At 48.5% G+C, this 14,340-nt stretch overlaps 1 protein-coding gene across 3 annotated transcripts; it reads left to right on the forward strand.

Moving 5' to 3' along the window:
* The first annotated feature begins 6,744 nt into the window (after nt 1-6,744).
* CGREF1 (cell growth regulator with EF-hand domain 1) lies at nt 6,745-14,008 on the forward strand. 3 transcript variants are annotated; one of them, XM_034659758.1, is made up of 7 exons: nt 6,745-6,894; nt 11,013-11,054; nt 11,551-11,647; nt 12,679-12,744; nt 12,822-12,892; nt 13,026-13,150; nt 13,366-14,008. In XM_034659758.1, the coding sequence occupies exons 3-7, from the start codon at nt 11,568-11,570 to the stop codon at nt 13,807-13,809; spliced, it is 786 nt and encodes a 261-aa protein (XP_034515649.1). In that variant the 5' UTR covers nt 6,745-6,894; nt 11,013-11,054; nt 11,551-11,567; the 3' UTR covers nt 13,810-14,008. The 3 variants fall into 3 exon arrangements, with proteins under 3 accessions (XP_034515649.1, XP_002913864.2, XP_034515650.1); XM_002913818.4 differs by lacking the exon at nt 6,745-6,894 and having other exon boundaries at nt 10,933-11,054; XM_034659759.1 differs by lacking the exons at nt 6,745-6,894; nt 11,013-11,054 and having other exon boundaries at nt 11,262-11,647.
* The last annotated feature ends 332 nt before the right edge of the window (nt 14,009-14,340 follow it).

Raw genomic sequence — 14,340 nt, forward strand, 5'->3', positions numbered from 1 at the left:
TTTTTTTTTTTTTTTTTTTTTTTTTTTTTTTTTTTTTTTTTTTTTTTTTTTTTTTTTTTTTTTTTTTTTTTTTACGGGGCTGGCGAGGGGGGCTCCCGCCTCGGGGCACCTCCCGGGAGGAGGTCAGGAGAGCAGGCAGAGGAAAATTCGCTGGAAAGCGAATCGTGAGCTCCCTAAGTGTGATGATGGGGTTCCCCAGTTCCCCACCAGCGTTTCCCTCCGGTGCCTCCTTTGTCGCTCTGACATCCTGGGAGGGGGGTTGGGGGCTGGCGGGAGTTTCATCCTCATCTGGCAGATGAAGAAAAGGGGGGCTGGGGAGGGGCCCCGGGTTATCACCCCGCTGGAAGTGTCAGGGTGGAGACCTGCTCTCAGGTGTGGGATCTTTTTTGGCTGTAGAACTACTCTGTCTTTTTTTTTGGGGGGTGGGGAGAGGGGGCGGCGTGTCCTGGGAGGCACAGGGGCACCAGAGGGATAAGTTAAGGGTTAGGATTCGGTTCAAAATAACTTTTGGACAGTAGACTCAGCCAGAAACAGAATGGATGCCCTATGAGGTGCTAGACTCCAGACCTGGAGAGTCAAGCAAGGGCTGAATGGCCATTGACAGGGATGCTGTGAAAGAAAGTTTTGCCCTGGGTGGGAGGCTACCCAAGATCAAAGGCCCCTGTCACATCCTGGATTCTCTGAAAATACTCAAATGCCAGTCATTTAAGCTGCATTATCCCATTGCATTTCCCCCAGGCCCTTACAAGACACATGCTGTTATCCCAGGCTCAGAGAGGTTAAGACACCCACCTGGATCACAGAACTGAGAGGCAGGATTTCATCAGGGGTCTGACCCCAAGACTGGTCTCTCCTCACACGCGCTGGTGCAAAGGCTTGAAGACATTTGAGGCCTGAGAGTCATTGTGAATATGAGTGTATGAGTGTGAGTGTGTGTGAAGGATGTGAATAGCTACTGAATTACATCACAACTGTTAACAGAGTTGTGATGGCTTTCAGGTGGTCATGAGGATAAATTACATTTATGCGCTTTATAGTTGTAGGAAATTATTAGGAACACATTTATTTGACCGGCAGTGGTTCAATAATGGCTTTATTTCTGTTGCTTACAAAAGCTTTTGTAAGTGCTGAGAAATGTCTTAAGCGTGAACAAATCACATTACACCAACCTCATTACACGTCACTTGAGGTGCCTTCGCTTGAGTTCCTTTAAACAGTAGAGGTGGGCCCTACAGTTATTTAACTTTGTGACATAAGCTATAACTGGAATGCTCAGGTTGTCAGGAGGGCCCAGGGTATTCCAGGGAGAGGGTGGAGCAGCTTGGGCAAAAGCACTGAAAAGTCAAAGTGAGAAGCACTCTGGGCGACTCCAGTAACCCTTCTGTTTGAAGCCGAGTGTTAGTGTAATAGAGCACTGGAAGGTGAATATAAAATGGTAACCTGATAGCTGATTGTAGAAGGCCTTGAATGCCCAGGTGAGGACTCTGGACTGTAATAGAAATAGAGAGCCATTGAAGGCTTTGGAGCAGTGGTGTTCTAGATAAGGAAGATTGATGTGATGTGGGTATGGAGGGTTCTTTTTTGTTTTTGAAGGTTGATCTATTTATTTGAGAGAGACAGCGTGAGCCGGGGGAGGAGCAGAAGGAGAGGGAGAGAGAGAATCTCAAGCAGGCTCCCTGCACGGGACGTGGGGCTTGATCTCACCAGCCCGAGATCATGACCTGAGCCAAAATCGAAAGTCAGATGCTTAACTGACTGAGCTACCCAGGTGCCCCTGGAGGGCTCCTTAAATGGAGAAGATACTAGAGGCAAGGACAAGAGAGAGGCTACTACGTTAATTTGTGCAAGAACTAATTCATTATGCATTCACTGTCCACTGTAACCGCCCGAGGTGAGTACTGTTATTATCTCATGGTGCAGATAAGGTAACTGAAGTTCTATGAGGATTATTAGCCTACCCAAGGTCACAGGGACAGCCTGTGGTGGGGCAGGTCCCAAAGCTCTGGTCTCTGTCCACCATACACACTGAATAGTTACATACATGAATGGATGTGTAGGACCAAGAGGAGGCGAATAATAGTAATTCACGTGGGCAGGGTTCAGGACCAGGTACTATATTTTCAGGGCCCAGGACAAAAACAAAATTAAGAATTTCAAGATGGGGTGCCGGGCTGGCTCAGTCAGTAAAACATGCGACTCTTGATGTCAAGATCTTGAGCTCAAGCCCCACATTGTGCGTGGAGCCTACTTAATTAAAAAAAAGAATTTTGGGATGATGCCAGCAGAGCATCACACTAAGCCAAGGGCCCCTCTGAGAAGTGGGCCCTGTGTGACTGCTGCCCGGGTCACACGCAGTTCTGATTACTAAGACAGCTTAACAAACCACCTCACAGCTTAGTGACTGAACACGATAACATTGACTTTGCTCATGAATGTGCAAGAGTCTGGGCAGGGCTATGGAAACCAGCATATTTCTGCTCATTCAGTGTGGACTGGGGCACCTTGAAAGGGGGGGGGTTGGAATCACCTGAAGGTTTGGCCTCTCACCTGGATGGTCCTCGGGCTGGGGAGGTGAGAGCAGCTGAAGGCCGGAACAGCTGGGGCTCCTCAGGCCTCTCTCTGTCCACGGTTTCCCCACACGGTCTTTTCAGCGTGGTAGCTTCGGGAACGCCAGACTTCTTCCGTGGCGGCTCAGGGCTCCAGCGCATGGGGAGACAGAGGGAGAGAGAAGCAGAGCCAGGTATAAGCGATGGCACCTTGTATGACCCAGACCTGGAAGTCATGCAGCTTTAATTCAGCTGTTCATTAGAAGCGAGTGGCTAAGTCCAGATCGTATACAAGGAAAGCAAATCAGACTTGGTCCTTTGTGGGAAACAGTGTCAAGGAACGTGCAGACCCGTTTTCCAAGCCAACACATTTGGCCTAACGAGTGAGTAGATTAGTGGGATCTGAGGGTGCTTCCCCTTTATGCCCGAATTGCTACCACAGAGCAGTCCTCTTTTAAAAGGCAACGGCTAGGGGCGCCTGGGTGGCACAGCGGTTAAGCATCTGCCTTCGGCTCAGGGCGTGATCCCGGCGTTATGGGATCAAGCCCCACATCAGGCTCCTCTGCTATGAGCCTGCTTCTTCCTCTCCCACTCCCCCTGCTTGTGCTCCCTCTCTCGCTGGCTGTCTCTATCTCTGTCAAATAAATAATACCTTTAAAAAAAAAAAAAGGCAATGGCTAGGGCATGAGAAGCCCGGGGAATAGGTTTTGACAGCTCTGAGGGATTTAAATTACTCCAGGTCCTGGCAGTAAACAGATGGGGTGGGGGTGCAGGAAGCAATCTGAGGGTGTCCCGGTGGGGAGAGCAGGATGGTGAGTGAGTGTGAAGCCATTGCAGAGCAGTCCAGGGAAACTTCTGGAGGGAAAAAGGCGTTATTTACAAGCAGGTGCTGAGCAAAATGTGTAGGGTGTGCAGAATCTGGTGTCGTGGAACCTTACCACACCCCGTGAGAGGGGCTCTCGTCTGACGAACATCCTGAAACACAGAACTCTCACGGTTTCAGAGCCAGGATTTGGAATCAGGCAGCCTGAGGTTAGGGCCCGTACCCTTCACCTTCAGCCTGTGCGATCTCTTCCTTAGTAATTCTGTGTTTCTGTGTCTTTCCCTCAATCGTGGTCTAACATTCCTATCTTTTCTTACTTATATATTTGCAAGCTTTAAGAAAAAAAATGGATAAGTAATTCTACTTTATATTATCATCTCACTTTTTTTTTAAAGATTTTATTTTTTGGGGTGCCTGGGTGGCTCAGTCGGTTGGGCATCCGTCTGCCTTCGGTCCTGCGTCAGACTCCCTGCTCGTGCTCTCTCACAAGCAGGAGGAGTAGCAGAGGGAGAAGCAGGTTCCCCACTGAGCAGGGAGCCTGATGTGGGGGCTCGATCCCAGGACCCTGGGATTGACCTTAGCCGAAGCAAATGCTTAAACGACTGAGCCACCCAGGCACCCCTATCATCTCACTTATAAGATAGTGCCTCACACATAGTAGGTGCTTAATAAATATTAAAGAAGTAGATACACTTTATCTTCATTCTACAAACTCCTATTTTCTGTTTGCCTTCCCTGCGGATGCTCACCCTCTTTGTCTTTGTCAGCAAAGGTCTTTGACATCTGGTGCGACCCATGCTATCCTCTGTGGCACCTAGTCCCAGGGTCTCTACTTTCTGCCATTCTCCTTCTGGCCTCCTCTGGCCAGCTGGCCCTCTCAGCCATTACGTGCCTCCTCTTCCACCTTAGAGACTGGAACCCTCAGCTGAACCCAGCCACCCCCCGCAAGAAACCCGGTAGCACTCTGGACATAAAGAACCAGGGCCCTCTGCCCTGTTGACCTGAACCCTCCTTCAGCCATTGCTTCCAGAACGCTCAGGCATGGCAGGACCTTCTCTCTGATCCTCCTGGCTCAGGCACAGCCGTCTGCAGTCTTGTGTCTCCATTCAATCTCCAGGGGCTCTCTCTTGAGATTTCTGTCTTTCGCCCCCTGTTGAGGCAGGCTGCGGGGGAGCTCCCCCCTCCCAAGAACCCAGGTAGTTTTGAACCCTACTTGCACTCCCCTAGTCCTCTCTCACTTGTCCTGTTGTACTTGACTTATGGTGTCTTTCATGATACAGCAGTTTAAACCTTTGATATATTCACATCTATTTTTTCCTTTAAAACTTAAGAGTTTGCAATATTTATCATTTTTTAAAAAAATTATTTATTTGAGAGAGAGAGAGCAGGGGGTGGGACAGAGGGAGAGAAGAAGACTCCCCTCCAAGCTCAGAGCCCAACACGGCGGGCGGGGGGTGGGGGGCCGATCCCAGACCCCAAAACCAAGAGTCAGGTGCACAACTGACTGAGCCACCCAGGCGCGCTGCAATATTTATCATTTTTAATTGCTCTGTCATATAATGTGTTTTGCTAAGCCATTGCCTAAATGTTAGCCATTCAGGTTGATTATGTTTCTTTCACTAATATGGATAGCACGGTTATAAATATCTTTATAACTGCTTTTCCATTTGAGTTCCTCCCTATGTAATCCTCAGGGTGGTATCGTTGGGTCAGAGTTTCAGGGGAATTACTGCCGCACATTTGCAGGTTGCTTTTTAGAAACGCTTCGAGTTTGTAGTCCCTCAAACAATAGAAGTTAATCCTCACTGATTCAATTTCTTTAATGGTTCTAGGACTATTAAGATTTGCTATTTCTTTCTCCATCAGTTTTGCTATTAAGTTTTTCTAGGAAATTAGCTTTAACATCTAAGTTTTCAAATTTCTGCCATTTCTGTAGTTATGTCCCCATGTTCATTGCTAAGGTTCTTTATTCGTGCCTTTTCTCGTTGTTAATGAGAGTTGTCAGACGTTTGTCTATTTTATTAAGCCTTTTAAAGAAACACCTGTGTCTGGCTTTGTCGCTCTTCTCTGTCATTCCTAATCTCTGCCATCTTTTATTTTTTCATTTCTTAAAGTTTCTTCTGTTTTACTAGCTTATTGAGTTGGAAGCTTAACTTCTGAGCTTTTAGCCCTTTCTTCTAATATATGCTTTTAAGTCAATCCACTTTCCCTCTGATACTACTCTGGCTACCTATCTTGTTTTCATGGAAAGTTTCCCACTATTATCCAATTCTAAGTATTTAACAGTTTCCATTATGAGTTTCTTCTCTGATGCACATGTAAGTGTGCCTTTTAAATTTCTATACACATGAGCTTTTTTTGCATCATTTTTGTTATTGGTTTCTAACATAATTACATGTTAGTCATACAATATAGTGTGAGACAGATTCTTTGATACTCACTGAGCCATGTGCTCTGGCCCATTACTTGTCAGTTTTTTTTTTTTAAAGATTTTATTTATTTATTGACAGAGAGAGAAACAGGCAGTGAGAGAGGGAACACAAGCAGGGGGAGTGGGAGAGGAAGAAGCAGGCTCCCAGCAGAGGAGCCTGATGTGGGGCTCGATCCCAGGACCCTGAGATCACGCCCTGAGCCGAAGGCAGACACTTAACAACTGAGCCATCCAGGCGCCCCACTTGTCAGTTTTTATAAATATTCCACAGGCATTGAGAAGAATATGTATTTGCTAAAGGATTGAAGTGGGGGGGGTCTCTCACTTGTTCATTAGCTCAGGCATATTAAATGTTTTATTGAGGGGCGCCTGGGTGGCTTAGTCATTAAGCGTCTGCCTTCAGCTCAGGTTGCGATCCCGGAACCGGGATCAAGCCCCGCATCGGGCTCTCTGCTCTGCTGGGAGCCTGCTTCTTCCTCTCCCACTCCCCCTGCTTGTGTTCCCTCTCTCGCTGCCCCTCTCTCTGTCAAATAAATAAATAAATAAATAAAATCTTTTAAAAAAATGTTTTATTCAACCTTCTACATTCTTACTCATTTTTTGTCTGCTTAATCTTTCAAATACTGAATGAGGTATGTTAAATTCTCCCACAATGATGGCAGATTACACTTTTCTCCTTGTAGTTCTGCTAGTTTTTTTTTTTTAAGATTGTATTTATTTATTTGACAGAGAGACAGCGAGGGAGGGAACACAAGCAGGGGGAGTGGGAGAGGGAGAAGCAGTCTCCCTGCTAAGCAGGAAGCCCGATGTGGGGCTCGATCCCAGAACCCCGGGGATCATGACCTGAGCCGAAGGCAGATGCTTAACAACTAAGCCACCCAGGCGCCCAGTTATTTTTTTTTTTCAAGATTTTATTTTTTTAGAGCAGTTTTAGGTTCACAGCAAAATTGAGAGGGAGGTACAGAGATTTCCTGTATACCTTCTGTGCCCCCCCACAGGCACTGCTCCCCCATTATCAACATCCCAGACAGAGTGTACATTCGTGACAACCGGATGAAGTTACACTGACACATCATCAAAGTCCATAGTTTACGGTAGGGTTCATTCTTATACATTCTGTGGGTTTGGACAAATGTATAATGACACATCTCCACCATTTAATATCATAAAGAGCAGTTTCACTGCCCTAAAATCTTCTGTGCCCCACTCTTCATCCCTTCATCCCCAACCCCTAGCAACCACTGATATTTTGACTGTCTCCACAGTTTTGCCTTTTCCAGAAAGTCATATCGTCAGACTCATATAGTGCATAGCCTTTTCAGATTGACTCCGTTCACTTAGTAATATTCTTTTAAATTCCTCCAGGTCTTCTCATGGCTTGATAGCTCATTTCTTTTTAGCACAAATATTCCATTGTCTGGATATACCACGGTTTATTTCTCCCTCCACTATTGAAGGACATCTTGGATGCTTTTGAGTTTGGGCAGTTATGAATAAAGCTGCTATAAACATCTATGCGCAGGTTTTTGTGTGGACATAATCTTTCAGCTCCTTCAGTAAATATGAAGGAGTGCAATTCCTGGATTTGCTGGATTGTACGGTGAGAATATGTTTAGCTTCATACGAAACTGTCCAAGTGTCTTCCAAAGTGGCCGTGCCATTTTGCATTCCCACCAGCCATGAATGAGAGCTCCTGCTGCGTCACGTCCTCGCCGGTATTTGGTGTTGCGAGTGTTCTGGATTTTGGCCATTCTAATAGGTGTGTAGTGCTATGCCAGTTTTTATTTTACATGTTTTGAGGCTATGTTATTAGCCATGTACAAGTTCAGAACTATGATATCTTTCCAGAGGATTAAATTTTTATGAATTTTGTAATGACATTCTTTTATCTATGATATTGCCTTTCATCTTAAAGTCTAGCCTAATGTCAGTAAAGCTATACTAGCTTTCTTTTGTCTATTATTGCTTTTTTTTTTATTGCTTTATATATCCTTCTTCCATCCTTTTGCTTCCAACCTGTGTCTATACTTTTTAGGTTCATCTTCTGAAAATTGCATATAACTGTATTTTGTTTTGTATACATTTTGGTAATTTTCTACTTCTTAACTGATGGATTTAAAGAATTTATAGTTATGACCACTGATCAATTTAAATATATTTCTACTGTCTTATTGTATGCTATTTGCCTTCCTTTTTAATTTTTTTCAGTTTCTCTGTTCTCTTTACTGCCTTCCTTTGAAGTGATTTAAAAAAAAATTCCTTTCATTTTTTTTCTCTGCTGGTTTGAGGTCATACATTCCATTTCTGTTTTTTTAGTGGTTATCCTTAAGACCTTTATATGCGTATTTAACAAAGTTGCTCAGTATGTCTACTCTCTTCCCAAATGACCGTCCTCACATCTTAATGTTGTCCAATATTGTAGTTCAGGCCACCTCTCTTGCCCCCTTTATTTTTTTTTTAATTTTTTTTTATAAAGATTTTATTTATTTATTCAACAGAGATAGAGACAGCCAGTGAGAGAGGGAACACAAGCAGGGGGAGTGGGAGAGGAAGAAGCAGGCTCACAGCGGAGGAGCCTGATGTGGGGCTCGATCCCATAACACTGGGATCACGCCCTGAGCTGAAGGCAGACGCTTAACGGCTGTGCCACCCAGGCGCCCCTCTCTTGCCCCCTTTATTAACATAATTATCAGCCTATGTTTGTTTCTATTTTCCCAAATACTTTCTGATTTTTTTTCTGCTCACCGTTTTTCCTTGCATTTCAAACCCTTCTGGGATCATTTTCCTTTTTCCTGCAATAGATCCTTAGAATTTCTTTTAATGGAGGAATGTTGGTGGCAAATTCTCTGATTTGTTGTTTCTTAAAATTGTTTTTGTTTCACCTCATTCTTGGAAGATAATTTTGCTGAGACTAGAATTCTAGAATGGCAGTTCTCCACCCCTCCCACTCCCCCTTGTCAATGTGTTAAAATACTATACTGGTGTAATCTGGTTATCGCTGCTGCTGTTGAAAAATCAGTAGTCAGTCTAATCGTCCTTTTGGGGGATTTGTGTTTTCTTTCTGACTGCTTTTAAGATCCTCTCTGTTTCTTGATATCTATAGTTTCAGAACAGCTCTGGGTGTGTATCCTATTTACTTAATTTTCCTTGGATTGTTGGGTTTCCTGGATTAGAGTATTAGTGTTTTGCAACAGATTGGAAAAATCTCAGCTGTTATATCTTAGAACACTGCTTCGATCCAATTTTCTCTGTTATCTCCTCCATCTTCCATGCTGTTTAACCAGTGTTTTATATTTTCTGTCTTTGGCTCAATGAACTACCTTCTGGAGAATTTGCTCATTAATTCTCACATTGTCTGAGTCTAATGTACTCATTGCATTTTAAAACCAATCTTTTCATTATATTCGTGTAAGTTATATTTGGCTCTTCTTCATATCTTCTTGGTCATTTTTATGCTCATATTCCTTTCCCATAGTTTCAAGCTTCTCTTTAATTTCTTGAAACATATTAAATATCCTTTATGTTCTCTGTATGATAATTCCCATGTCTTTACTTTTTGCAAGTCTGGTTTCACCCGCTATTGGTTAGCTGGCTCTCACTCACGGTGTCTTATTCCCTTGTATGTTTGTGACTTTCTGGCTGTGAGGTCATACTCCTTGACGCTCTACCAGTGGAATTTCTTTGAGGCCTGGATTGGAGTTGTGTTTCTCGGACAAGATACATATTTTCCTCTACTAGTCAACTGGAGGTACCAACCAGGTACCACTTAAAATGTAAGTGATCTGCTGTAGGGTTTTGAACCACAGAGGCAGCTTAGTTCAGACTTTGGACCCACATTAGAGCAGGCTTGTTACAAGTTCTCAGGGAAGACTTTATCCCCTCCACCCAGCACCAAGGGCAAGACAGGCAAGATTTCTGCTGCCCTTCCTTCTTTGTGGTGCATTTACTGTGTGTTCACTCTTCTGATTGAGACGGCTGTTTGAATCCCAGCTTTAGGTAGGTAGTCTAATCTCGTATTAGTCTCCTCACACTGGTGGGCCCAGGCCTTACCTCTGGGCTTCTCTATTGCACCGAGCACTCAGACCGATTGTGCAAATTCACCCAGGTTTCGTTTGGCAGACACTCTTACAGCAAAAGCCAACTTCAAGCTCGTTTCCCCCCAGGATTACCATTTCACTGTGGTTTTGTACTCAGAATTTCTTACTTTCTTGCCAATTCAATGCATTTGAAAAGATACTGTTTTTATCCAGCTTTGGAACCACTTTCGTTGGGGCATTTACTATGACACTCCCAGACACGGAGGTTTGGATATTTTTCTAGACGACCCTTTCACTGAGATGTGTCCACAGCAGTGGGACCCCTGAGGGCACCCAGTTGATGTTTCCGAGATCTCAGTTCCAACTCCCTTCCTTGGATGGGCCCAAGACTTGTTTTCTCTCTTGGGTGCAACAACCGGAGCTCAAGGATCTAAATTGCCAGCCAGCGTTCGTGAACACCTTTAGGGGAACCGTGGCTTCAGCACCCATTTGGCCGCTGCGGATTACAGACACCAGTCAACTGTGTAGACTCATGATATCTGTCGGGGCCACGTATGCAAAGAAAACTAAAGCCAGTTCCTGTGGCTCTCGGTAGCTTCACCTTCTTGTGGACTTCCATGTTTTGTTGCTTCTTCCTCAAGGCAGCCCTGCTGACACAGCGGGAGACGGCCTCCCACATGCATCTTCCCCTGGGCCGGACGCCAACTGTCTGAGGCAGCGGCCGTCCAGCCTCGCAGTGGTTCTGCACCTTGTTGGAACCATGGAGCTCTCTGAGAATCTGATGAAAGCTACAGACATTTCCCCAGGAGAATTCCGTGCCAGCCAGAGTGTCCAGGACCATGACAGGCATTCCTGGTCCTCTGCACCTGAGGATTTGTCTTCCTCGGGGTGGGGATGGGGTCTCAGGCCTCAGCTGGGGTGGGGATTCCTAGGATCCGTAGGCCCACCTGGGACTAGGCAGGAGGCTTCCCGCTCTGTGCTTCTGACTGATCCTTTCTCTGTTTGACTGTTTTCATACAACCAAGTGCTCGTGTCGCCGATGGGCCTACACAGCGTGGGTCTAAAGGGAAACTTTTGTTTTTTCCTTTCTCTTGGGATGTCTCAAGAGAAAGGAATAGGTCCTGGGGCCACTGTTGGTTTGACTCTGATTTGTTTCAATCCTTATCTGAGTTTAGATCTGTTTCAAGGAGTCTGAGCCTTTACCGATTCGTTCTTGGGTGAGTTTTGATAAATACAGGCCAATAATCTGCCTCTGTGTAAGTCTTGGTCTTTTTGTGACCCTCTGCATTTCTGATTTGGCCTTCTTCTTAACATCTCTGAGCTAGTTTCCATCTGCAAAATGAGGGACCGGACTGGAGTAGATGTACTTGAACTTCTCTGAGCACCTCTGGGTGGGGGGGTGGGGTGGGGTTGGGGGGTGGGCAGGGTCCCTCAGGGTGGGGAATAGGTGTGGGGAGGGGCTCCTGCCTGCAGAACTGCTTCCACCACAGCAGGTCTGCCTTACGTGCTTACACTTGGTCCGGAGTAAGATTTGTTTTGGACAGATTCCACGGGGCGGGGGCTGATGTCTGCATGGGGCTCCTCCCTGAGCAGGAGTCCTGTCACCTGGGCTGCAGGTGGAGGGAGGGAGAGAAGGCACTCCTGTCTAACCCTCCCATCCCCCCACTCTGTGGCAGACATCCCTTCCCCTTGACTCCCTTACTCTGCCCCTAGTTCCAGCTCCGGCAAGGATGTTGTTAGCGTCGGCAATGAGAGTGTTGGTGCTGCTGCTGCCCCTGAGTCAGGCCGCTCCCAAGGATGGAACCGCGAGGTAATGGGTTTCAGAGGGCACGGCCGGGGGCTGGGATACGGAGAGTCTCTGGAGAATCTGAGGGTGTGGCGGGCCCCTCTGGGAGGCAGGAGACTGGGGTGTATGCTCCCTGAGCTCTGTATTTGCCCCCTTCCCCCAACTACGGCCACCTCTGCCCGTGTCTGTAGGAGCGCCCTTCGCAGAGCGGGCACCTGGTACATCTTTGCTGGGATCAGTTCATCTGGGATCTGGGGGCTCAGTCCCAACGGGGTGTGAAGCTTGGGCCCGGGAAGGGGCTGCCCTCCTCTTCTCGAGACCTTATGTGGGAATGCTGGCACCTTCGAGATCATTAGCAAATCAGTTCTCTTTTGTGTGCGCATCTGTCTCAAGGGTTCCGGTGTGGGTACGCGGGGTGGGGTGGGGGGACAGATAAAGGGAGAGCTGCAAGGCTGGCAGCAGGGACAAAGGCTGCTGCAGCGGCCCTGCCAGCAAGTGGGTCTCACGGGTCTGGACTGATCTGGGCAAACAGGCAGCCCTTTCCAGAACTGGGAGCAAATCTTGGGCTTTAAGGCCTGAGGAAGAGCCTGAGCAGACTAAAATCACAAAACCAACATCTGCGTCCTCAGCTTGTGTCGTGGAGCAAATCAGGTCTGTGGAAACCTGGGCTGTGCCTCTGGTCTGAGCCAGAGACCTGCCCCTCGGGCCCGGCCCCAGAGTAGAAGGGTGACCGCGATCCCCCTTGTCCGGACACCCACGCACTGTTTCCTTGTATCTACTAGGTGTGGCCTCATCTGGCCTCTGTCTAACCAGATGCTTTATTTGGGTTTTCCCTTAACATCTAAGTTAGGAATCTGTAAAAACAGCCCGAGGGAGTCAGGTTCTGCTTCTGAGACCAGAAGGGCCTCCTCCCCACAAGGTTTGTGGGAATTGGAGAGAACAACGCCCTTTGGGTCTGGGGAGAGAACTCTGCCAGGAGCTTGAGGGCGGAAGGCTGGTAGGCCGGGTCCTCAGGGAGGCTCTTTGCGAGCCTGGCCCTTCTCTGCCTCCTCTAGGCTGGACCCCGAGGTGCAGCAGCAGCCCCTGTCCAACCCCTTCCAGCCAGGCCAGGAGCAGCTTCGGTGAGTGGGCTGGGCTGGGGGGTCGGCCTGGGTCTGCACACTGGCCTCTCTGGGCTGACTTTCTACGTTTCTGCCAGGCTTCTGCAGAACTACCTACAGGGACTGGAGAGGATGGAAAAGGAGCCAGAGCACATGACCCGGGAGCAGGGTGAGGGGCTGGGCACTGCAGCCAGCGGGCCGGGGGCTCAGGGCAGCAGAGCCAGGACTGACCCTGGGCCGTCGCTTGCCCCCTGCCTCCACCTGTTCCCGATGCCTCTTCTGATGTGGCTTCTCCTCCTTAGTTCTCCTCTACCTCTTTGCCCTCCACGACTATGACCAGAGTGGACAGCTGGATGGCCTGGAGCTGCTGTCCATGCTGACTGCGGCTCTGGCGCCTGGAGCCGCTGATTTTCCCGTCGCCAACCCGGTAAGCCCTGCTGGCTGGGGGGCCCCTTCTCCCACGAAGGAGACTTAGCTTCTTGGGGCGTCAGTCTTTTTCGTCATGAGGGTTTTGGTGAGGCCACTGTAACAGAAGTGCTCTGAGCCTGCATGGCAGGCACGTGGAGAGGTGCTGGGAGGGTCAGGGCTCCCAGGAACATCTCTGTCCCCTATAGACTCTGCAGCTACCGCGTGCTTCCACAGGTGATCCTCGTGGTGGACAAGGTGCTCGAGACCCAGGACCTGAACGGGGATGGGCTCATGACCCCTGCAGAGCTCATCAACTTCCCCGGAGAGGCCCCAAGGCACACAGAGCCCAAAGAGCCCCCAGAGCCCCAAGATGTTGGGAGGCAGTCCCCGTTAGCTAAAAGCCTGTCAGGACAAGAGCTGCAGGGAGCCCCGGGTCCCAGAGAAGATGGGGGACAGGTAGAGGCCAGAAGGGAGTCCTCGGAGCCTGTACAGGAGGCTGGGGGACAGGCAGAGGCTGAAAGAGAAGCCCCAGGCCCTGGAGCAGAGGCTCCGGGACAGGCCGAGGCCAGGGACACTGGAAAGGAAGCAGCGGCACTTCCAGGGGAGACACTGGAGTCTACGGACACCCCAAATGAGTTTGAAGCTCATGTTATTCAACTGGAGAACGATGAGATATAAAGCTTGAGGATAGAGACTCGCACCCCTAGAAGTCTCAGTACCAGAACATAGGCCCCAGAGAGTGGGGTGTGACTGCGGGGACGAGGACCACCTCCCTGTCTGCTTCCAGGCCCCAGTCTTTCTGTGCAGCTCACGGGGACCCGAAGGTGAGGGGGCAGCGTTAGGGCCCAGACAACCAATAAAGAACTGGATGAACTCATCTGCTTGGGCCATCTACTTACCGGTCTGGCCAGCCTGGCCCCAGGGACACAGGGGGTTGGGGACTGGACAGGCCTCTGGGAGGGGCTTCGGCTTCCCCAGTGTTCCCAGAGGGTGCTGAGACCCAGCAAGAGGACAGCAGCAGGGCCCAGCCAGTTGCGGACAAGTGGGGGAAGAGAGCGCAGCCTCCCCCTGGGGCCCAAATGCTCCTCCTCCCCCTCCCTCTCCCCTGGGGTTCAGACACCCAGGACCCTCCTGCAGCTCCGAGCTGGTTCTCCCCACCACCCTGTAGGTGCCCTCCCCCAAACAGTAACACGAACTACATTTACTGAG

Source organism: Ailuropoda melanoleuca, chromosome 4 (assembly GCF_002007445.2).
Source record: "Ailuropoda melanoleuca isolate Jingjing chromosome 4, ASM200744v2, whole genome shotgun sequence".
Taxonomy (NCBI): domain Eukaryota; kingdom Metazoa; phylum Chordata; class Mammalia; order Carnivora; family Ursidae; genus Ailuropoda; species Ailuropoda melanoleuca.